Raw genomic sequence first — 22,629 nt, 5'->3', positions numbered from 1 at the left:
CTGGGAAAAATCTAATCTGGAACTTTTTGTAAATCTTGTCCCACATGATGCCAAACATGTTGGGTTGTATCAAGCTTGCATTCTTTGGTAAACACTTTTTGATGATGCACAAAAATGCTGTAACACCGAAGCAGGACTGTGAAAGCAAATTGAAAGAATACTATTATCGAAAGACAGGTTTTTCAAAATAAGGGTTAGGTAACCTCTATGGCAGGGATGTCAGATTCATTTTACGTTGTGGGCCACAGGCAACTCACTTTGATCTTAAGTGAGCCGGACCAGTGAAACGCTCCTATCTGTCACATTAAATACACTTTAAACATGAAAGTAAAAACATTAAATACACTTTAACTACACATTTAATCCCTTAGATATTTTGATACAAGAAAAAGAAGAGCAGTTTTAATGATACTTCTCAGTATTTCTACATGATAAAGAAATGCTACTTTGGGCTTAAACTGTCAGAAACAAATGTATCAAATTATCAGTTGTATCTCAGCACGACCAACACATTTTAAAAGGCTCTATTTTTTTTTACTGTAGATCAATATTCTCTGCTTCATTTTTGTCTCACACTTCTCACTGTTTCACTAGTACTTGGTTTAGTGTTTGCAGACAAGTTGGTGTCTTCAGTGCAAACTACAGGTGACTGCAACAATCTGCTAGTGACTAAAGCAATAAGATTGAGGTTTTTGCCAACCTAGTCAGGGAATACACATTTTTCCATCGTGAACAGTGGTATGTGACCAGTCTGTAGGCGTATGTCACTGGGCCCAAAGCATCACCAAAATTTCAGAAAAGTTAACATGTAGCGGTTACACGACTGCAAAACCACAATAGCTTAGCTTAGGCAGCTTAGCTTAGCATAAAACTTGGGAAAAAAAGCAACCTTTTGACAAAGCTAGATAAAAGTTTCTAGAGTTGCTTAGTTTAAAGAAAAAAACTAACCTATGAAGCGGATGCTGATTAAAGTTCAAAAGAAAAAAAACAAACCCTGACATCTGCTAGCTAACACACATTCCAAGCTCTGGTTATGTGTTGTACGCTATCACATTGTTGGTCAGCAGTTTCTTCTCTCCCACTGGATATCACTTCCACCTTTTTTTCAAAACTGAAAGAGTTTAGTTGAACTCAGTACCCACCCACAATTTTTAGCAATGACAGTAACAGTTACTGTAACTGTTCCCTTTATAAAGCTAAAAATTGCTATTTTTTGTTGACGTTCCAAGGGTTCTGGTTGCTTCATACTTCCTAGTCCCTTTTTGTTTGTTCTTCTCTTTGAGCACAAAGAACCCAGCAGTATAAACTTGGTTTGGGTCTTGGAGCTGTAAGACAGGCAATCTATTCCCCGCTAATGCTGAATGAGCAAGAAATCACCAAAATGAAGAGGAACCAAAAGAAAGTTTTTTGTAAGAGCCTCTGAGATGTACATTTAAATCAATTGGAAATAAATTTGGCGGGGCAGCCAGAAACTTGCCCTGTATATTCCTGTGTTTACACAACCGAAATAGGTGGTGATCATAGTAAAGATTAGTTCAAATAATCCCTAACCTTTCCCCAGTGCCGTATATCTGACATGTCAATTTCAGCACTCATTCTGAACTTCCAGGGTTCCTGCTGTATTTTTTATGGGCAGCACGCTGGAATGACCTGAGAGTGTTGAGCGTACTTTTTTTACACACACAGCTTCACCCTTCCTCTTTGTGTCAACTACTTGGTATTGTACAAATATACATGACAGAGGGGAATAAACAAACTCTAACAAAAGTGGAACTGCCAAGAGAAAAATGTTGGTGGAACGTACAGAAGCTATTCGAAGTCCGTGTCCACTTAATGCGTCTGTCTGCCACATTGTGTTGACACAGTTGAGTGGCTGCTTGTCAAAAAAGGGAAATGCAGTAATGTCACGACTGTAGAGGCAAAGGAGTCAAACTAGGTAACTGTGTTGTAATGCAGGCAATTATTATTAAGTCATCTGATGCGAAGGCATCATGACACTGAATCCTTTTGTTCTGCAATCAAATAATCAACAGCTGAACCAGTATCAGTGCACCAGCCATTTGCAGTTCCATGTTGATGCAGTAGGCTAGTAAAGAGCTGCAATAGTTTCAGTGGGAGCAGGCATATCTCCTTATCACAAGTGCACTTAGGATTTTCTTGACTAACCATATTGATAAATTGAATCAGCATGACATTTTTTTCAGTGGTGAGACATGATTTGGGAACTCTGGAAGGAGCTAGAAATGAAACCACAATACTCAAAAAGCAGCTGTAGTAAAGTAAATAACCTATCGCAAAAAATATATCAGGCCATGGTCAGTAAGCTGCAATCATTCTAGTAATGAATGATGGCAGTTTTGGCTTGCTTCAAGAACTTTGTACTCTGTTTTAAAGGACTAAACTAGTAAGCTCTTAGTGCTGCATTTTTGTTTGTTTGTTTTTTCTATAATATATTTTTATAGCATATTCTATTTAAATTGTATTTTTAGTTTCCAGAATAAGCTTTAGTACAATAAGCTTAAACTTAAACCTGTCTATTGGAAAATTAGCAAATTAAACTTAGGTCCGGTATAAGCTAGCTTATTCAGTTCAGTTATGTCTGGACTGAATAAGCTAGCTTAAATACTGTCCTTTCTGTTTACATTTTACTGCTTGTTCTATTGGATTAACAAGGCTTAAAGTTAAAGCTGTAGCAGTGTAACAGTGTGGCTGTTTTGTTTTTTCAAGCAGGTTCATTTTAAGCCAGTTTTTGACTAGCCAAATTTAGCATCCTTTGTAATTGCTAAACAAACTAGCTAGCCAAATAGCTGTAGGTCATTCAGCTATGGTCTCTGATTAGAAAAAACTAAATGTGGTGATTTGAAAAGACAAGTCACACAGACAAACTATACACTTGATCATGATGGAGTTCAGTCCGTCTTTGTTTGGTTCCTGCTCGTTTTAAATCGTGTTTTTGAATGCTATACATTTGGTACCAATTTTCATTGGGTAACACTGAAGTACAAAAGTCAACTCCTTTGTGTGCAAATTTGTACTTACTGCTACTTTAAAAGTATTTTCAGCAGTGGCTAATACACTTCCTGATTTGGGTTGGATTGGGTGGATGTTTGTGTGTGTGTGCCTCACATGAAAAATAATCAGTGAAAACAATGAGGCCACACATGTCTGCTGAACACTCATCAACAGACAGGTATATACTGTTTCTAGTCAAACATTCACAGCAACAGCTACATGGGATTTTCCCTGCTCTGAACATGAGTTGGGTCTTGCATAAGGAGCTGTTCTAGCAACACATACTGTACAATACCTATCATTAAAATGTGCAGCAGGAAGTTTGGAAATTGTAGGATCAGAGAATGGAAGTAAAGGCATGCTCCAAACTTCATAGACAAATCAGTGGGAAAGAGAGCTAGTTTTGATCCTGGCATTGTTATTGATCTGTTAATTCAGATCAATATTAGTCACAAAAGTGAACGGACTCTTTAAATCCCCATGCAAAACTGAGGTAACTGAAAAACACAGAGCTTTATAGTGTGAAGTCAGCTTTAGTCTAAATTTCTTATTTGTGCACAGGGTAGGACAAAAATATCCAGTTTTTGTTTCTATATTTAGTAATATATTGCAATCTGATAAATTCCCATAACTTATGTAATCGAGAAGTATGTAAGTAAATAAGGGAAGTGTATAAATGCCATTAAAATAAACCTCCTGTTTATAATAAATGCAATGAGGAAAGGACTACCCTGTAGTAATTTCTGTCTAATTTTGTGAGTTGATAGCAAATTCATTCAGGTGGAGCTGGTGTAGTCAGCAACTATTTACAGTGTGAAGGGAGAAAGAGAAAGAGGGGGAGAGAAGGGGGAGGAGGGGACCTGAGGGAAATGGGAGGAGACAGCAGCAGAGGAGGGGCATTACGGGAAATAGGTGGCTAAACAGGTCTAGCTCGCCTTTTCCAGGACATGGTTAAGAAATACTCAAAGACATACGGTGCAGTGAGTACCTGGGACAAGCTGTGTCTATCACACAGAGATCCAAACACATGCATGTGGAATCTGTGTGCAGCTAAACTCTCATTCAGTGCTGATGTTGTGAGGACCGTGTGCCTATCTCCATGCAGATCCTTGCAGAGGTGAAATGTCCTGATGAGTTACTCCATTATTTTGTCAACGTGAGGACATTCTGTCCTGTAATTATTTACCAATAAATATGATGTTGCAATATAGGACAGTTCTAGCTTAACCTGTTTCCACTTGTTTTTATTAAGTCATTAATTAAGTGCTGGATTAAAAGACTGGAAGTTAATGATAGTAGAAGAACAACAATCTTAGAAGACCAGAGTTGCGGTCTGAAAGTTTGAGAAAACTGTACTGGATATGGTGGTTGTGACATTGCTGGTGTTTGGGATTCAAAGTTAATGAAGATCTAGTAATCACAGAGCACCATATGTTGGTTTTCATCCAATTCAGAGCTTTCAGAGTCTATATAAATGGTTTGCTTCTCTGTGGCCTCCACAACATATGGAGTTGCATCTAAATAAACATCAAAAGGAATGATGTCAGCCCAGTTCGAGTATGTTATTATGAATGTTCAGTCTGAATGTCAGTACAACAGCACCATTACAGGAACCAACATCTTACATCTTTCAGCTGCAGATTTAAAAAAGCAATAAAGAACATGTTACTTACTTGTGGTTACTCTTTTTTCTTTTAAATAAAATCCAACACTGTCTTGTGGTATGTTTCAAAAACTTAGAAAAGCACAAAATCTGATTTTTTTTACAGTTTTTTTTGTCTTGTCAGGTTAATGAATATGGATTAAAGCAAATTAAATATGCATTCTTAAGTGTAATGGTAAATTCGCCATTTATTTAGCTGTCACAAATTACTGCTGATGCAGTCATCTCTGGGGGTTGTTTTAGCCTCTTTGAGCTCATTGTTTTGGTGTTGTCACTTGAAACTGACCTATTTTGCTTTCCTTAATAAAATTAGCAGCAACTAGCTGGTGGAGAACAGAACTAGAAAACTTTTTCTATTAGAAGACGTAATAAACACCAGATGAGGTGTAAACTTGAGATTCCAATAAGAATATGCTTTGTGTCTACCAATAAGTTTTGGGGGAATAAACCAAAACCAATATAACCTGTGAGTGGATTGTTTACAGTATCCTGTGCACTGAGGTTAAATTAGGGTTCGCTGTGGTTCCGTTCAACGCGACAGGAAGGAAGCTACACAGAGCATTTCTTCTCAGCCTCCTGATACGAGAGAAAACAAACGTCTCCCCTGTAGTACATCCTGGGTTCCTTGGTAATGACGCTTCAGGACACACTGATTGTAAACTACCTTGTTGGCAGTGAAAAACTGAATTTTACAGGAAAAGATGATAATCAGCTGTTGATTTGTCACCTATCGACATCAAAATCTCTTATTTGTGATGAAAATGTGAATGGTACTGATGTAAATATGAAATTCGTGAATTCCCTTTAGCTGCACTTGTTTGATGTTTCTTTCGTCATAATGGCTTCAGTATTGTCTAAGTGAGTTAAAGGTTAAGCTGTATGCCAAAGCCTTTCTCCTGATGTGACGTGTTAACCTCATAGAAACAACAGCGTCCATAACTATCTGTAGGCTCTGTCATTTTGGGCCTGCATTTTAGCCAGTGGTGATGAGCAATTTGTCAAATTGGCTTATGACATTTGCACTGTACTATATTAATTCTCCATTCTTAGTTCTTCTTGCAGCTTTTGGAGAGTTTTTTTGAGTAGCACAGAGCACACTGATATGGATTTTTCAGTGTGCACCATCTGACTCCTTTTAGAAACTGTAGGTTATTTCTTATGTTTGTATGAAGTGCTACTGAGCAAAAGGCCGAAAATTGCAAGAACCACTCTGTTTTGAAAGATTTAAAATATTCAGCAAAAACTTTACTTTCTTGCCGCCAGCTTATTGACACCTTGAGATAATTCAGTTTCACATGTGTCAGAACTGTACGTCATACGTTGAATAGGCAGAAATATGTCAGGAGATGACATAGTGACTTTACCATTGACCAAAAACGGATGATAATCTGTTTTTGGTGGTGAGGAAATGTCATACTGATAAGAAATCAAATTAACAGATTTCAAGTAAATTGCCTTATGACAATGTATTTAGCTATAGTGAAACTAAACTAAGCTTCTCTTGAGAGTGGTTAAGCCTTTACTTGGAAAAGATCACCTGGAGAATCATTGAAACCACACAAATATCAAACATATAGATTAAAGGGAACAAAATGATTTATGATTTGGTATAATACATGTAAAAGACTTTCTGCAGGATGGTTCTATGTACCTTTTTTACTCAGAAATTGTAAGTAATCAATAACAAACTACCGCACTATTCCAAAGTGTTTGGGACAAACACCGTGGCCACTTACTCAACCTACGTTGCTCAACAATATTCAAGTCACTACATTTCCCCTGTTGTGCAACTGGTCAGTCCTGATTTTGTCCATATCATGTGCAGAAACCTGACCTACAGGAATACTGAATAAAAGTTGTTTTTCTTTGTTCAGCAGTGACAGTGTTAAGGCAACGCAGCCAAGCTTGAACTTAGCATAGAACAGGGATGGAAAATGGGGAAGATTGTTAGCCTGGTTTTGTCAAAATGTGACAAAACACCACCACAACTAAAAATACAATCTCTACAAGTCTGCAAAAATGTTGTTATCTTTAGACATGAACCATGTCTGATTCGAGTCTTTTAAGTTAAGCTAAACTAGCTAAACCAATCTTAACGGTTAAATAAAAATAAATGTCTTCGACAGAAAAAATGAGACTTTGCCCAAATAGGGGAGATCATTTAAGTATAACATTCATTTTAACATTTATGTGATAATATGCCACACTACTGTTAAGCTGAGAAATTCTCCTAAACCATTCACTCTTGTTAGCTTTTATGCTAAGCTAAGCTAGGCTCGCACTTTTTTTCCACTTCACTCCGCATGCGAGCCTTGTGCTTTGCGCTGGGAAGAGGGGGGAGGGGCAGTAGTTACACTCACAGTAGCACAGGAACAGAGCGGGAGGGAAAGAGAGAGAAAGAGAGCCAGGGACAACAATGTCACATTAGAAAGGTATAGTAATCATCCACAACTATTTTTAGTTGAGGATGATAAAGGATTCAGAAAGTTTATTCATGCAGGCTCATATGACAGAGAATGTACATCTTCTTTTTGTTTTCATATTTTAATTTATATTTAATTGTGTTGTGGTTTGCAGTGTTTTGTGTTGTTTCACTTTAAATTTGTTTAAAAGGAAAAATTTAAATAGTTAAAAGTTGAAATGTGAATAGTTGTTTTTTGTATTATATGATTTATTTATTAAATTTTATGTGGAGTGAATAAATAAAAGTATATTTACGTTGCCCCTAGAGACAAAGCACCTACAAAATCCGAAGCAGATAAAAACTCCGGAGCACGTATAAACTCCAAAACACGTAAAAACTCAGAAGCACGTAAAAAACTCCAAAACACGTACAAAAGACAACAGAAGTGCTCCAGGATGCTAGGCGCAGTGTTGAGCTTTTGTTACCTACTGGCTACAAAAGCCATTCAAGTACCAGCGACCGGATTTGGTGTGTGTTAGTAACAGGTAAATGAACATTTTTTTTTTTAAATTATTTGAATATAAATGAGTGCATGTGTATAAATACACAAACAATTTAATTTAAATGATCTGGGTAGCTCTGTTTTGGAAGTTCAGTTAACGCTAGAAATGTGTTTTGTATTTTGTACGTGCTTTTTGGAGTTTGTACGTGCTTTGTCTCTAGGGGCCACCGCATATATTTATATATAAACATATATAAATAAAACCACTTTTTTTTTTACATTAGTAATTCCTTTTATATTGTTGTTAATAATAAATTAATTAAAGCAAAACAACCTAAAGAGTCGGTTCAGAGCCGAAAGAGCTGGATCTTTTTAGTGAGCCGAGCCAAAAGAGCCGGTTCTCTAAAAAGAGCCGGAAATCCCATCACTACTAAATATCAACATGAGGATGGACTCGGTCTAAATTGAAAGTTAAGAGTCATGTGCTTCAGTCTACTTATTGTTTTGTTGTTGAGACACTAATTATTCAGGAAAACATCCTCTGACAGGCTATCGACCCCTCATTATTGTCTCAAGAAAAATCACAGTGCCACACCCTGTTCATTAAATTTTTATATCTACACTATTAACTGATGTTTAATCTGGGAATTTAGCTTTAACACAGCTATTCAAATTGGGTTATTTAAACTATATTAAGGTTTTTATTTATCACATTATCACATTAAGGTAGCACTGGTGGATTTAAAATGTATTTCTTTCTGTCATGTCCAGTCACATCTATGCCTTCACACAATATCACGACCATCTATGAAATAATATGCCCATGACAATGCATAATGTTTGCAATGAGCTATAACATTTTACCATTTACAATATTATAAATAAATAATAAACAATGACAAAAATATTTAGAAATGACCGACTTTGTTTATTAAGAATTGATCTCATAGAAAAAATCAAAACAAATAAAAAATAGCAAATCTTACAAAGTAGTCATCAGAATATACGTTTATATTTTAGACCATAAAGCTTTTGGAAGGCCTACAAAGTTTGTCTAACATCAGCTTTGTGCCGTCAATGCTTTAACAAGATACTTTCAGTGATGTTTCAGAGAACATCGGCTGAATACATAAAACAATAAAACTGACATCTTTATCTATAAAACATCTGTTAGAAATGCTCTGAGAACTCTGAATACATGCAATCTCTGGTATGACATAGTCATTACAGAGGAAAGACACAGCTGAATGTGTTTCCTCCCACTTCCTCAATGGAAATTTCAGTACCTTGCCATTTCTTGAGTGTTTCGGCATTGGTATTGCTGTAACTCTCAACTATGGCTAACATGTATGTACAGAGTGCACTTAACAGTAAATGCTTTGGTACCAAATAAAAAAAAGAAAACAAAAATCAACAAAAAAGTATTGTACTATAATTCATATGTATGAAAATTTTACAAAGAGATCAATAGTAAAACAATAAGCAATATATTCCAGCATTACACATGTAATAGGTGGATTCACGGGTGGTAAGTCCAAACGGTGCAGAAACCAACAGTCCTGTCTGCCTCTTCATTCTGGTGCCAACTAAGAAAGGAGAGAGGGCCAGCGGCAGTCACCATTTTTAGATTCCACTGGAGGTTCGTTTTAGACGGGATGGATCGGGACTTAGCCCGGGGATGGGCAGAGCTCCTAACTCCGGCCGCCACAGTGTTGTGCTTCACACGCGTAGCCATAATCTCGGCGTCCCGGGGACATAAGGCACCACCCCGCTGCCTCTCAATCCCCTGCCGTGGGCCTCTCGGCGAGGAACTACCTTCCGTCAACACCAACACGGACCTCTCTGCTCAGCCCCGATCACTCTCTCCAGTGCGCGGTCATCCGCGATCTTCGGTCTCGTTCTCCTTTGCTGCACGCCTTGGGCCTCTGTGCCGCTCTGCGCGGCCGTCGCCCACACTGGTTACCACACCATGTCTCTCCCCTTCTCTCTCTCACGCTCTCTCTTATTAAATAGCTGTTGCCAACCCCAGGTGTGCCAGGTTAATGATCAGGAGGGGCGGTGGAATGGGCATCCTCCCAGAACAAATCACATAACAAAACAAAAGCATGCAAAAACCCAACAAAATAAAACACTACGCGCTAAAAAAATATCAAAGAATAAAACACATCACTACATGCAAGAAAATAAAAATACCAAGTTAAACTTTGTCCATTCCACTTTATGACATACAAAAACAATAAATTTACTCCTTTGTTTTCTCAAGATCCAAGAAACCTCAAACAAATCATTTATGTTACAGTATATTGGTAGTAATTCTAACTTTACAAAAAAATATTCAAGAAAGAAAGTAGTACATTCACTTCCTCAAAGGCATAACTTTGGCTTGGAAGCCAACGCTACTGTTTTTTTCTTTTATAGTCATTAAAAACATGGATCGTCCACTTAAAGATCCTACCCCCTAAAGAGACCAGATGAATCACTTCAACTGACTAGTATGGTGAACACCAGCAGCTGAAAGCTGAACCCCCACAAATAAAAGGCTTGTTAGACAAGCAACAACAAATCACAGGTTACAAGTTGGGGCTGAACTTTACAGAATCCCACTGTACAGAATTATGAAACAATGCATCACCAATTTAAATAGGACAAGCACTGGGAATAGCTTGTCTCCAGTTTTTCAAGAAACTAAATTTACCTGATAATGTTGATGACTAACTGGAAGTAAAGACCAACCACAAGGTACCATGTTGTTAGAATCAGAATCAGGAAGTACTCTTGCTAACCAATCAAGTGATCAGTAACCAGTTGTATCTCTGCGAAACATTGCCTAAGGCTGACTGACTGTCAATCATTTTGGTCCCACTGAGGTAACAACCCAAGCAAAGGCCTACTGAGCATAGCAGGGCCAGCGTGAGTAAAGAAATTTCTGCTCTCCTTTGAGCTGCTACTGTTTAAAAAGAAGAATTTGAGCAGCTTTCAGTCATTTTGATTCATCCAGTCCTCCAAAGTTGCATAGTGGGCTTCTGCAGTCGTGCCGTTGTTTACGTAAGGACTATGGAGATTTTTGATGGCAGTACCGTCTGGCCGCATTGGATCTCTGTTGGTGCCATTGCTCATTGGACGGGGCAGCAGGTTAGTATACGTATTTCCTTGACTTGGGGACTGCATGAGGGGAGTATGGCTCTCTTGTCCCACTGAGATCTGGGACTCCTGTTTCAACTGGAAGCACGGCTGAGGTGCTCCCGCCATGTTCTTCAGAAAATCATTCTCTTCTATTCCCTCTAAGAAAGGGAACGACCCTACCCCCTGTGATCCCCCTCCACCTCCAGATCCATTAAAGGGGTTCGGAACTGAACCCATGGTAGTAAAATTGGACCACTGAATACCTTGGTTCTGGCTGACCAGATGGTTCTGAGCTTGGTTTGGAGTTTCTGATCGGAGCTCCTCCCTTTGATTCTGCTGGTGGAAGAGCTGCTCTGGTTCTCTCATTACAGGGGCTTGAGAACCTGTATCCAAGCACTGCAGGTCCCGCATGGAGAGCTGAGGGAGGGCATTGTTCTCACAGCTGTTGTGGTCCACACGGTGTTGGTAGCTGCGGTTCGGTGGCTGTTGCCTGCTAACAGGACGTGGCAGATTGCTGGCACCTGGGTTTATGGTGACTGTGTCCATAGAGAGCGTTGGATTGGAATTCGCCCATGCATGGCTTAATTGTAGATTGGGTGCCATTAGATTCTGAGGAGCCTGTTGATAGGCTTGGGTGAACATAGAAGGTTGCTGTTGTTGTCTTGGGTATGCATTGCCCATGTCTGTAAAAAAGAAAAGAGTTTTAGTTTCACAGCAATGAAGTATATCGCCATCCTCCTTTTTATGATGACTTCAAACGTAGTTACCTCTTTTCAGGTGACTCATGGTACTCTGTGGTACTGCCTTGGGCCTATTCATTGTCAGACCGCTAAAAGGACCACCTAAAAAGAGACGGGAAACCTTAGCTGCGATGCAAACTTCGCAATCACAATGATATCACATGAGGTGTACTATATATAAATTGCCACATTGCTTACCTGACAATCCCGATATCTTCATCAAGTGCTCTCTTCTGCGCTTTTTCTCATTGTATCCATAAGGATCTGATGGAAAAACAACAATATTAACACTACGTGAGTCTAACCGGGAACTAGGTGCCACTAGTAAGCCCCCGCAGAAATAAAGCGATTGCTGCTCACCTTTGTCATCAGGCAGATACCGGAAATCCATTGGTTCACTGACTTCCTGATCAGAGGGCCGGCGTAGCTGCATGTGCACGGTCACCGAGTCCGTTATGGACGTGTTGTGGTAGGGCGGAGTCTTGAACACGATGGCAACTTGGCGATGAACATCAGCCTGAGAAAAGGAGCCTTTGGCCTCCCAGCCATCAGGGGAGAAGAACCGCACCTCAATGTCATCTGGAGCAATACAGGAACAGAAAAGTACATCAGCATGCAAAGAGACAGGCACTATGGGTGTGGGAGGTAAACTAAATCAGTGGACTGAATAAAGATGAAGAAAGAGAAAACAGATGCAAATAAATTTAGTACAGTGTGCAAAAATGCAAAGGTCTATAGTGCAGAACATTTTGATGTACCTTTTTGTACTTTGTCACACAGTAGGAAGATTTCGTCTCCTCCTCTGACACTTCCGCTATTTCTGTTGACCCGGCAGATCCTCAGCTCTGCAGTGTTTGGGGCCCCTGGTAATACAAAAAACAAGTTCTAAACACACAACGCAACAAATACTACAAGTTACAAGTTGCTCAGTACAAAAACAATATAACCAGGATCTGCTTTTGTTGACACGGTGGGCCTAGCTTAAAAAGCTGCCTTGGTTTTGAAGAACAATCCTCATTCAGTTTACAGCTAAAGCTTCAGCAGGTTGAGTCACATGTCACATGCCTGGAGCGAGAAGAGGAAGTGCTCCATGGTAACAGTGTTGTTTGAAGGTTGGTGTGTATAAAGAACTTCCCCTTTCTGTGTGTTTGTGTATGTGTGGAACAGTGAACTAGTTCACCAACTGCAACACTTGAAACACTAGTGGACACACGTACACAGGTCTTGCAAAAAGCACTTGCATTCACATATGCTGCAGCTGCTGGTACACACTGTATGTACAAACACGACTACATGTGTCACTTCTCAGTACTTACACAGTACTGTTATACTCACACAGGAAAGGGAATTAAGTATGTACTTAATCTTATATAATCACTTCTTGAAGTCTGCTGTTATCTGAACTCTACAGGTGTACAAAGCTGACCTTGGGGAGCCCGTGTACTTGTCAGGGCAACTATACGGCTATTTCATTATGTTCTCATGCAATTGCATGATGTGACGTCAGTGTATTTGACACAGACGGCGCTCGGTCACTCACTGTTGTCGTAGATGGGGTTGGTGACGATGGGGTTAAGCGCTCGGGTGTAGTGGCCGTTCTCATCCTGCAGGAAAACCTGAATGCACAGGCGAACCACATTCAGGTCGTACTCCTCTGTCTGCAACAGCTGCTCCCGTGGCACTACGATAAAACACACATCAGTTAGATGAAGCTGGTAATAAAGCAAACATTCAGAAATATAAACTAAGAAACATTTACACCAGACTTTCCCTTTAAAGGGCCAGTGCAAGTATTACCTGGTGGTTACTGTGGACCTAATTTGTAGAGACTGTTAGCACCCTTAGCACCTACCAGGTTACTGGCAAACCAGCAACATTTAGAGTTGCAGTTTGTTTAATGTCCAGCCTTTTCTTTTTTTTAAATATAATTTATATTTGTGTGGAGCACAGCTCTTAAGGATGGATGACACATAAATTGAAACGTAACATGTTCTAGTTTCTCTGACTTTGCCTATTTAGCATGGGGATAAAAATAAATGCCAGTCATTATGTCTTTTCTTTTTTGTTTCAGTGAAACAATATTTCATTATAAAAAAAAAGCTAAAACCTGCAAACTGGATAAACATCGGTCATTGTGACTAGTAAATGTCATCTGCTATTGGCTCACTGATATAGGTTACCTAGCTGCACACTGAAGTACCGACATATTTCAAACCATCAGCACAACTAAATACTTGCATTTCAAGTGCACACCATTGTTGAACAGACGTTATTACAGCAATAACAAAGGCATGCTATAAGCATACGCTCCTGCTTTGAGAAACAGGCAGACAGTGTAGTTATGCAGTCACATCTGTAGGCTGTCCACAAAACCTCACCTTTGGATCAACATAAAAACGTCACAGATAAGCTTTTTCAAACGTCCTCAGCCTACATGCTCATCTGCATCACCCGCCTTCAGAAGCAACACGCAAACACACACACACATAACACACACTCTATACTGAGAGACGCCCACGTGCCGACACACGCACGCATGCACAGAGCAGGCTTTCACATCTACCTACTTTCTATCTTCCGTGCTCATGAGGCCATCCCCACCTACAAAGTGTCGCCACTGTGACGCTCCACACGTCACCTCAGAGTGGAAACAAGTATGCGCCTCTGTGTGTGTGTGTTTGAGTGTCTACACCGCACATAAGTAAAGAGATGAGACTCTCCTGCACGAGTGACCAGGGAGCCTCCTGACGTATGTGAAAGTGGTGTGACATGAGAAAATATCTTATAAGCTTTTTAGTTTTGATTCTTTAGTAGCGTCTTACTCTGTATACTCAAGCGTGATCATTTTTTTGTTATTTTAGGCATATAAGGTGGCAATTATATGTGCAAAACCCAAACAATACAACTGCAGTCACACATTAGCTGTGTAGGGAAAGTCGTCATCCTTAGTGGGCATGCTGAGTGCCAATAGTGAGCCAGCTAGCTCTCCTGCTCTGTCTCTGCATGTGCTGCTGGCACCGGACATTAATCTTCTCTAGGTTCACAGTCTGCTTGTGTTTAGTCAGAAGTAATCAGATTCATGCTGTGAATCTGACTTGATTTCATAGCAGTAGAAGCAACAAGCAGGGAAGAACATGACATGTGCCTTGATGTGTTTGTTTGTTTGGGTTTTTCTGAGCCAGAAGTGGGCTCACACCAGGTTGCTATGAAGAGGTAAATTAGCTAAACACATAAAGAATTGTTTTATGGACACCATGACTGCAGCCCGTAGTAATGTTATTGTCATTGTTGAAGTTTTAACGCAAGAGTCTGTGCTAATTGACTTGCTTTTCCGCACCTTTTCGCCTGTGTGCATGACTACCATTCAAGAATTTTGTATTTATGTGGCATAATTAATACGAAGCATTTACCCGATGAGGGATTTACTGTTAGTTTAAAAAAAAAAAAAAACTTCATCGGCACAGTCAGATTAAAAAAAAGCAAATTCCCTATAATGCTTCTTTCTGGTCTGGTGCCAGTGTACTCTATCAACGTAACAAAACATTATTACAAGAGAGCCTCTAGAAGGAGGTAGCGTAGGTCTCCTCATTGAGAATGCACGACAAATCCTGCTAGCTTTGGACGTCTAATTGGTCTCAAATACTCTGTTCTGCGGTGTGGAGCACTGCTCTGTTGTGCAGCTTTCTGTTGGGTCATCAGGTTTGCCTACTGTAGGTGGCAGAGACACGCAGTGAGTGGAGAAACTGAAGGAGGGAGAAGTGAAGACGAAACCGTCAGAATAAATATTGATGGAACATGCTGTGTTGGTCTGCGTGAGTGTTGGTGGAGTGTCGCTGACAGAGGGAGAAGCTTGGACGGACAGGTGCAGGAAAGTGGGTTGTAGGTAGCAATGGTGGTTGATGTTTGAGAGTGTGTGGTGGAAAGAAACTGGGCCCAGGGTCATAAGATACACTGGGCTGCAAGGGAGGGGGGGGTGGGTCATGTTCAGTGACAGCGGAGGGGGGGGTTGCAGGTGGTGGGGGTGGTATGTGGCTCCGAAGGGGGGGTGTTCAGGGTAAGTGGTTATTATGACTGTGAGAGCAGAGTGTAAAAGTGAGAAAGACGGGGAGGCAGGTGCCAAGTCTCACCACAAACAATGTCTCCACTGCATGACTCACAATTTCACCACGTTTTAGGACGTGGAGCTTTTGTGTCTGGCTGAGGCTGAGGCAGTCGCTACATGAGAAGTCTGCTGTTGCATCATATAACATTATATGAACGTGTGTGCATTTACAGCACATGAGGAAGTTTCGTTAGGGAACAAAAATAAAAGCGGACCGTTTGGAGCCGAACATGATGGAAGTTAGTTTAAAGGACAATCACTGCACCTTAATCCTCTTCGGTAAAATGTTCATTTTTAAACAGCTTATTTCTAATAGAAAACTACTGTCTGCAGTGCACTGGAAAATGTGTACATGTCCACTGATATTCAGACATAATTTCACAATTAAATCTGCAAGAAATTGTGATCGTGCTGTGGCTGAATCCGATAGAGTTGGGATAAAAGCAGGATCTGTGAGATTTTCAGTTTGCGAGAAGAATGGTAAAATTCAACGCCGGTAACTTCACAAACAAAAAAATCAAAGGATGTTTAATTGAGTAGTTTTCCACTTGTTTGCAGAAGATATTTCAAAACCACAGGCTTCAGCAGAATTGTACAGGCACTTATCTGAAGCCCCGCTGTGCATTTTCTTTGGTTGTCAGTGCGGTTATAGCCACATGTATTTCTTTGAATTAATATGGACGTCGTCTTACGGCAGATTTATGTCCCGTGTGAAATAAACAAACACTTGCCAGGTGTGCAACCACAATGTTAGAATGTGACGGAGCGGTACTACAGAAAAATCTACTACGCCCTACTCAGGATGGCTGTTTGTCATCACTCGTGCAGGTGAGGGGAGCTTTGGGCCAAGAACGGACAGTGCTCACAGAGAGTCTTTTGAAAGTGCAGATGCATGTATTCACAGACAGGGAGGGGAAAGTGCCTCCAACCCCCCCTACCCACTCCACCACACCCCATCCTAACACAGGAAGCAGCTGAGTTTCAGAGCAGAAGTGAACTTAAGAGAAGGGAAGGTTTGAGCCATGTGAAAAAAAAGAGACATCAAGCTGTCCATCGCACACGTCTGTGGCAATAAATACGCCGAGTTTCTGCAGCTAAGGACATTTTAACACAAGTGCTTATAGTGGGGCTTCTATATGGCCTGACACAACAAGTAGCTCAAGTCTTTTAAGGGCCAAGTGGCTATTAACAGGGGTAAGAAACAGAGATATGATCATATCTGAGTCAGTGGTGACAGGTGCTAAAAATGTCAGCCAGGCTTACTTTTCATATTGTGCAGGACACATCTGTGTCACTTGCATATTTTGGTCTGCGAGAGCGCTCAGGCTAAGACAATTATCAGGTAAAAAGACTACAAACAAGTAAAAGATGTGCACTTTACAGCAGGCCCGGTTTTAGTAATTAAAGGCAATTCAAATTGCTCTTTATTGCCACTTGCTACCATGCAAATGTACTCAGTGCACTTACACGGTTTCTTTTCTATAACAACTGTGAGAGCTGAGATCTAAACAAAAGCTAAAAGCACACTCCCTCCACAGTTTTACAGACCTGTAAAGCACCCTATTCTACTTTTATCATCATCTCTCAGGGCTGGGGAACCCCCTCGGTCCACCCCCTCCCCCTTTTAATGAATCCTGCATTCCCAGCTCTCACGTGGCATCTCTGCACTGTGCTGAATTGAGCAACTGTAACAAAGAATGGGGAAGTAGCTCAACGCCTGTTTGTACACGAGAAGTGTCTGTCTGCTCTGGAGGACCGCAGAATGAAAGCACAGAGAGGAAATGGCATTGCTGTAGATAGCGCGGTGGCAAGAGAGCGGATTTGTGACTTGATGTTAGGAAAATCTGCTAAACTGCCTGAGAACTAGGTCAACCAACATTAGAAAACAATTCTTGTGAATTGTTTTTGAAGCTGCTTAACAGTAACAAGATCAGGAAAAGCAGCAGCAACAGGATTGATATTTATATTTTACCCACATACAATTCCATTTGCTGTTTTGTCAACTGCTGACTTTAGCGTGGATCATCCACTGGGGAGATGACAATATCAGCTAACATCAGGCTGGATATTATACCAGCAAAACTCTAGTTATTTATCTATTATTTCAATCACACAAGCGTTTGCACTTTTATTACACTTTAGCTGTAGCTACACATAAGAATCATAAAGCTAGCAAAGAATCTCTGTATGTACATTAGTGAATATTACCTGCTGCAAATGTCTGGTTATACACAATAACTCTGAAGCAGAAATACCACTGAAGTTAGCTGGATGTGTTACTGGACATAATGCTGGACAGGTTTCTTTGAAAGGTAACAGTCTTGTTTTAATTTACATATTGGCGGCACAACAAATGCTAGCCTTATCCTCTGGAGTACTAACACACTGCTTAGTAATTTACTTTTTGCTAAGAAAGAGTGTAAAAGACTCCAAGACATTCTGTAATTACTTTTTACCAAGTCCTGTAAAGCTCTGTTAATTTACAACTCCGCTGACTTGTTTGATACTTTATTAGGAGCTAGAAGGTTATTAGCCTGTTAACTACTACATGTTCTTTTAGATTAGTCCCTTGGGATTGAAAAGAGGGATTATATGAATAACTCATTTCAAATTCTGCTCGATGGGCTACTATTAAATTAAAAAAACCAAAAACATTTGCAATCATTTATGGTTTGCAAGCCTGCAAAGATTGACATATAGTTTCACAGAGCCGCTAGCATTGCTGTACACTCAGAACTGAGATTAGCTTAACTTTACACGGCTAATTTGGATTAGCTCATTTTCATGGCTGCAAGGTGCCTGAATTTAGGCCCATTAAGGCAATAAAGTCAACTTATTTTCCAGCTTTTACAAATAAAGGTAACATACAAATATGAAGGCTGTCAATTTAACTTAAATGATTCTATTTGGGGGAAATTGTACGGTTTGGGTGAGTATTTTCAACTGCGGCTTAATACACATTTGGGTTTCAATAATAAATATGTAAATAAGTAAATATAACATATCTACCAATTTTTTTTATTCAGTTTTTTTTTTCATTTTTGTCTAAAAACATGTTTTTTTCTCTCAAACATAAATAACACTGACCCTTGATGTAGTTATAGAGCCACCGTATAAAAATTCAGAGCACTCACCATTGAAAGGGTTGATTCCTCTGGTGATCCTCTGTATGATGGCCTCTTTCACTTCTCTCCTCCTCACACACTGGATACCCAAATTCTGGAAACTGTAAGAAATTTAAAAAAAAATGTCATGAGGAAAATGACAGCACTCAAACATGCTGAATAAACCCTGAGTGAAGGGATCTCTAAAACTGTAAATGAACTCAATGATTTTGTTGTGCTTAAAGGTCAAAGTAATGACGCAATTACTCTCACCTATCCAGTCAGACCGGCACATTTTTCAGTAGTAAAGAAAACATTCAGTAATGAATCTACTGGATTCATTCTGTTTGTTTACCCAGAAGGCCTGAAATTCAAAATGATTCTGTATTTACTACAGAAGTCTGTTTGGGATTTGCAAATTATACACACCAAAAGATACTGACTCATTCACACACTCACACACATGCTCCAGCACTCACACACGCGCAAAATTTTGTTTTCTCTCTCTAACACACAGCAAATATGGGTGATGTCACTTGGGGAATTCCCATATTGCCATCCTCACAGACATGGGTCGACAAATATGCTTTGTGTGTGTGTGTATGTGTGTGTGTGTGCAGTGTGCTGTAAGAGCTTCTTCAGCTGTGTCTGAGAGGACATCAGTTTACACATGATGCCTCCCGAAACCATCAAGCGAAAGACGAAATACTGTTAATAGAGAGCAATTCGGTTGTGCAGTGAGTGGCTCTGTGAGTGCGTCACAGAGAGAGTGGTTACTTATTTCGGTGAAAGTGTGCTGATTAAGATTGAGACTAGGGCTCTCAACGATAACAACTGGCAGCGAAGTAAGCAGATGCTGATAAAGAGCGAGTTTGGACAGGTGGAGGCGACCGTGGGAGGAGCACTCACGCGATCACTCTGCGGTCCGGGCCAAACTCGGCCTCGTAGAATCCATCTTTGCAGTCCTTTCCCACCAAGTCGTGCGGATGTGGTCGGTACGGCTCGTTCTTCGTCACCAGGTAAACGCGCACCTTTCCCTTCCCGCAGTAATTCAGGATCTGAGGAGAAGGAGGAATGGTGTGCGTTCAGACGCATGTAGAAAGACACATGCTTAGGTGCTTCTACGCACAAATACACAGGTTACACAGGAGGATTGGGGTCGAACCTGCAGGCTGGGGTACGTCCTGTTGTTGTCAGAGCTCTTCTCTCCCGGGATGCTTCCGGCTGAGCGACCCTCACACTTGTACCTGAAGCGCATTCCTCTCTGCTTGGGCTGCTCGAAGATCTGAATCCCTGGCTCAGGCACTAAGGAGGGGGTGACAACAAGCAGACGATAAACAGATTTGATAAGACGACAAAAGAAAACCCGAGTGTGAATCTGACACAGTTATCTGCTTTAGTTTTTTCCTGTTTGGGCTGCCACATGAGTGGTTTGGTGCTGGGAGGCAGGGGGCTCAAAACCTACATCTAACACTCAAATTTCTTTTTCTCAGCAAACATTTCGACATGTCGCAGCAGTAAAAATGCAGCTGTACAGGATAAAAAAAAATTGCTGGCTGCTTTCCATTTAGCTGCCTCAGTTTCAGATACAGTCATTGCCTTCTTGGGAACCATGATTTTAGTGACACCTGAACCTTTCCCACTATGTCGAGCCTGCTGTGAAAAAGGTTTATTATGGTTTAATACTAATCTTTAAGTACTGGTCTATGAACCTTAAAAGGAACCTATTAGGCCATTTCCTTTTTTTATTTTATATACTCTAACAATTGTGAACCTTCATATTAAATCTAGTGATTTACATCAGCACATGTGTAAATTTTTACTTCAGACTGCTTTTAAGGCTCCATTTTAGAAAGTTCATCTTGGCTCTGTGTGATGTCACTGAGAGCATCTATCCCTAATATGGTCATCTCATGCAAACAGTTCTGGCTGTGCGCACCTACTGCTGTTCCCTTTCTGAGGGGCAGCAAATGTCTCTTTACACGAAAAGGGCCTAAAACAAAGGGCCTGCACCAGTGTGATATTAAGAGGCATTATTTTGAGAATCAAATCATGTTAAGCTATTTCAGTAGAATCTGAGACTAAAAATATGGAAATTAGCAGGTCTGTTAGAAAGTGATTTCTACATACTAAAGATTGCTGCATGAACAGACCTATTGAATTCAACCCAGATGTGTAGAAATCTTTCAGCTTTCAAACAACTTAATGCTGATAGGACGTGACTGCAAATCTTAACACAAGTGTTAACTCAGAAAAGCACATTTCAGCCGTTCGGCATAATGACAAGGCATGAAATTTGTTTCCTCAACCTTTTTTTTTTTTTTCTGGGAGGAAATAAAACCGACCCCACATGATGCCCGTGCAAGAGAGGAACTAAAACTGATCCGGGAAGCGTTTCAGTTTTTGCTGTACACTGTTTCCACTGAAGTAACAACACAAAACGTGGTTATTTTTGGACATGACAGCAAGCACACAGATCAGAGTGCTGCTTGTTATTCCGGCAGGCCAGTATGAAACAAGTCAAGTAACATTTTTTGAAATGATTAAGAGAAAAAAAAAAGGAAAAGAAAAGAAAGAAAAGTGGCCCAGTCAAGTTTTGCCCTGATCACTTTGCAGTAACTGAAAGATCATGAGGCTCAAGCGCACTCACTACACACTATATAAACACACAGACCGGTAAAGACAAAGATTACAAGAACCTCAGGCTCTCTCACATCCTTACAACATAAGTCTGAAAATACAATGCTTACCAATAAAACAAAAAAGAGGAAGTGAAAAGACACTGTTCAGTGAACCATCACCCCCCCCCAACACACACATTTCTGCACTTTTAAGTTTTAACCTGTGAAGACTATTTTTGTCAGGAGCACAAATGAAATTGACTTACGTAGGTGTGCTTCGTCCCGCAGCACGGAGGACATAAGAACTGGGGAGGAAAATGTGACACAGAAAAAATTTAGGCAAATAGATATCCAAATCACACACAGAGGAGTTGTTCTGTGGCAGTAATGGCGCTATTGCTAAAACTGGTCTTGTAAGCCCAATCAGTTTAGCTAAAGCTGCCCAACCAATAACACTGCTAGTCATGCAACAACGAGGAAGTTCACAGCATTCAGCAGTGACAGTACACACAACCAGTGTCGAATACTATCAAAGTCAAGAGTAAGTACTCCAGTTCGTGGTGATACTGTACAGCACGATGACCTATAGCCAGTACTACATTTTCGACTTTTTGACTGACACAGGTACACAGGTGTGGTTATTACCGTTTGTTTCCTACCCGCTCACTCTACACGTTTATCGCTGTTATTACACAGGAAATAAAAGGTGTTGCTACTCACCGTCCATGATGCAAACACTCTTTCACTCTGTCACGGGTTATTGTGTCTTGGAGAACCTCGGGCTGAATGAGTGACAGCGGGCAGAAAACTATTTTTTGTCAAGACACTAGCGGGGGAATTCCCGTCCGTCACATCTGATCTAGCCAATGAGAAGCTTCCGTGAAAAAAAGGGGCGGGGTCCAGACGGTTCACTCTCAACTATGCCTCCTCCCTGCCCGGTCGCTCGAGGAAATGCACGGCGCGGTCCACGGGGGTCGTTCCTTCAGGGCTGGAGGTTAAAGTGGGTGGCGGAAGTGCGAGAATGAGGGTGGGCTCATACGTAAAGAAGAGCCACGCAACAGCAGCCGCAAATAAAGAACACGAAAAATTAGAGATAATAGATATCAATTAGGGAGCACCACACGCACAGCCACTGTGTGTTTACATATACACACTGTTATACACAGCAGCCGTATATATAACATATACAGCAGATATGAGTACTGAGCGATACCAAGTAAACACAGGAACAGTGCTGTCACTACCAATACTGATACTTTTAACATATAACGGCGGTAGAGGAGAGCAAGTATGTCATGATTTACGAGATGAATTTGCAAAATTCTGAACACATTTGAATGACCACCAAGTCACTGTGA

At 40.5% G+C, this 22,629-nt stretch overlaps 1 protein-coding gene across 1 annotated transcript; it reads right to left on the bottom strand.

The window, feature by feature from the left end:
• Nucleotides 1–8,488: 8,488 nt before the first annotated feature.
• On the bottom strand, nt 8,489–22,071 carry rel (REL proto-oncogene, NF-kB subunit). Its single transcript, XM_085478403.1, has 11 exons — nt 21,992–22,071; nt 21,538–21,576; nt 19,816–19,955; nt 19,560–19,708; nt 18,681–18,772; nt 12,985–13,125; nt 12,203–12,307; nt 11,805–12,023; nt 11,643–11,708; nt 11,472–11,546; nt 8,489–11,387 (listed from the first exon to the last, which is right to left on the bottom strand). Exons 1-11 carry the CDS (start codon nt 21,996–21,998, stop codon nt 10,558–10,560), a joined length of 1,863 nt encoding a protein of 620 aa, XP_085334529.1. The 5' UTR covers nt 21,999–22,071; the 3' UTR covers nt 8,489–10,557.
• Nucleotides 22,072–22,629: the final 558 nt, after the last annotated feature.

This window comes from Copadichromis virginalis, linkage group LG13 (genome assembly GCF_057382275.1).
Source record: "Copadichromis virginalis isolate Kocher_CV1m ecotype Utaka linkage group LG13, C_Virginalis_male_GT1.1, whole genome shotgun sequence".
NCBI classification, from domain to species: domain Eukaryota; kingdom Metazoa; phylum Chordata; class Actinopteri; order Cichliformes; family Cichlidae; genus Copadichromis; species Copadichromis virginalis.
The sequence above is the reverse complement of the archived record's forward strand: the minus strand, read 5'-3'. Positions and strand labels throughout refer to the sequence as shown.

What these genes read in the sequence shown, in the direction of transcription:
- rel (XM_085478403.1), bottom strand. An exon ending in CCGGACCGCAGAGTGATCGC is followed by an intron (nt 18,773 to 19,559) that starts GTGAGTGCTCCT and finishes AATTTCTTACAG; the next exon opens with TTTCCAGAATTTGGGTATCC. An exon ending in GTATCTGCCTGATGACAAAG is followed by an intron (nt 11,709 to 11,804) that starts GTGAGCAGCAAT and finishes TTTTTCCATCAG; the next exon opens with ATCCTTATGGATACAATGAG.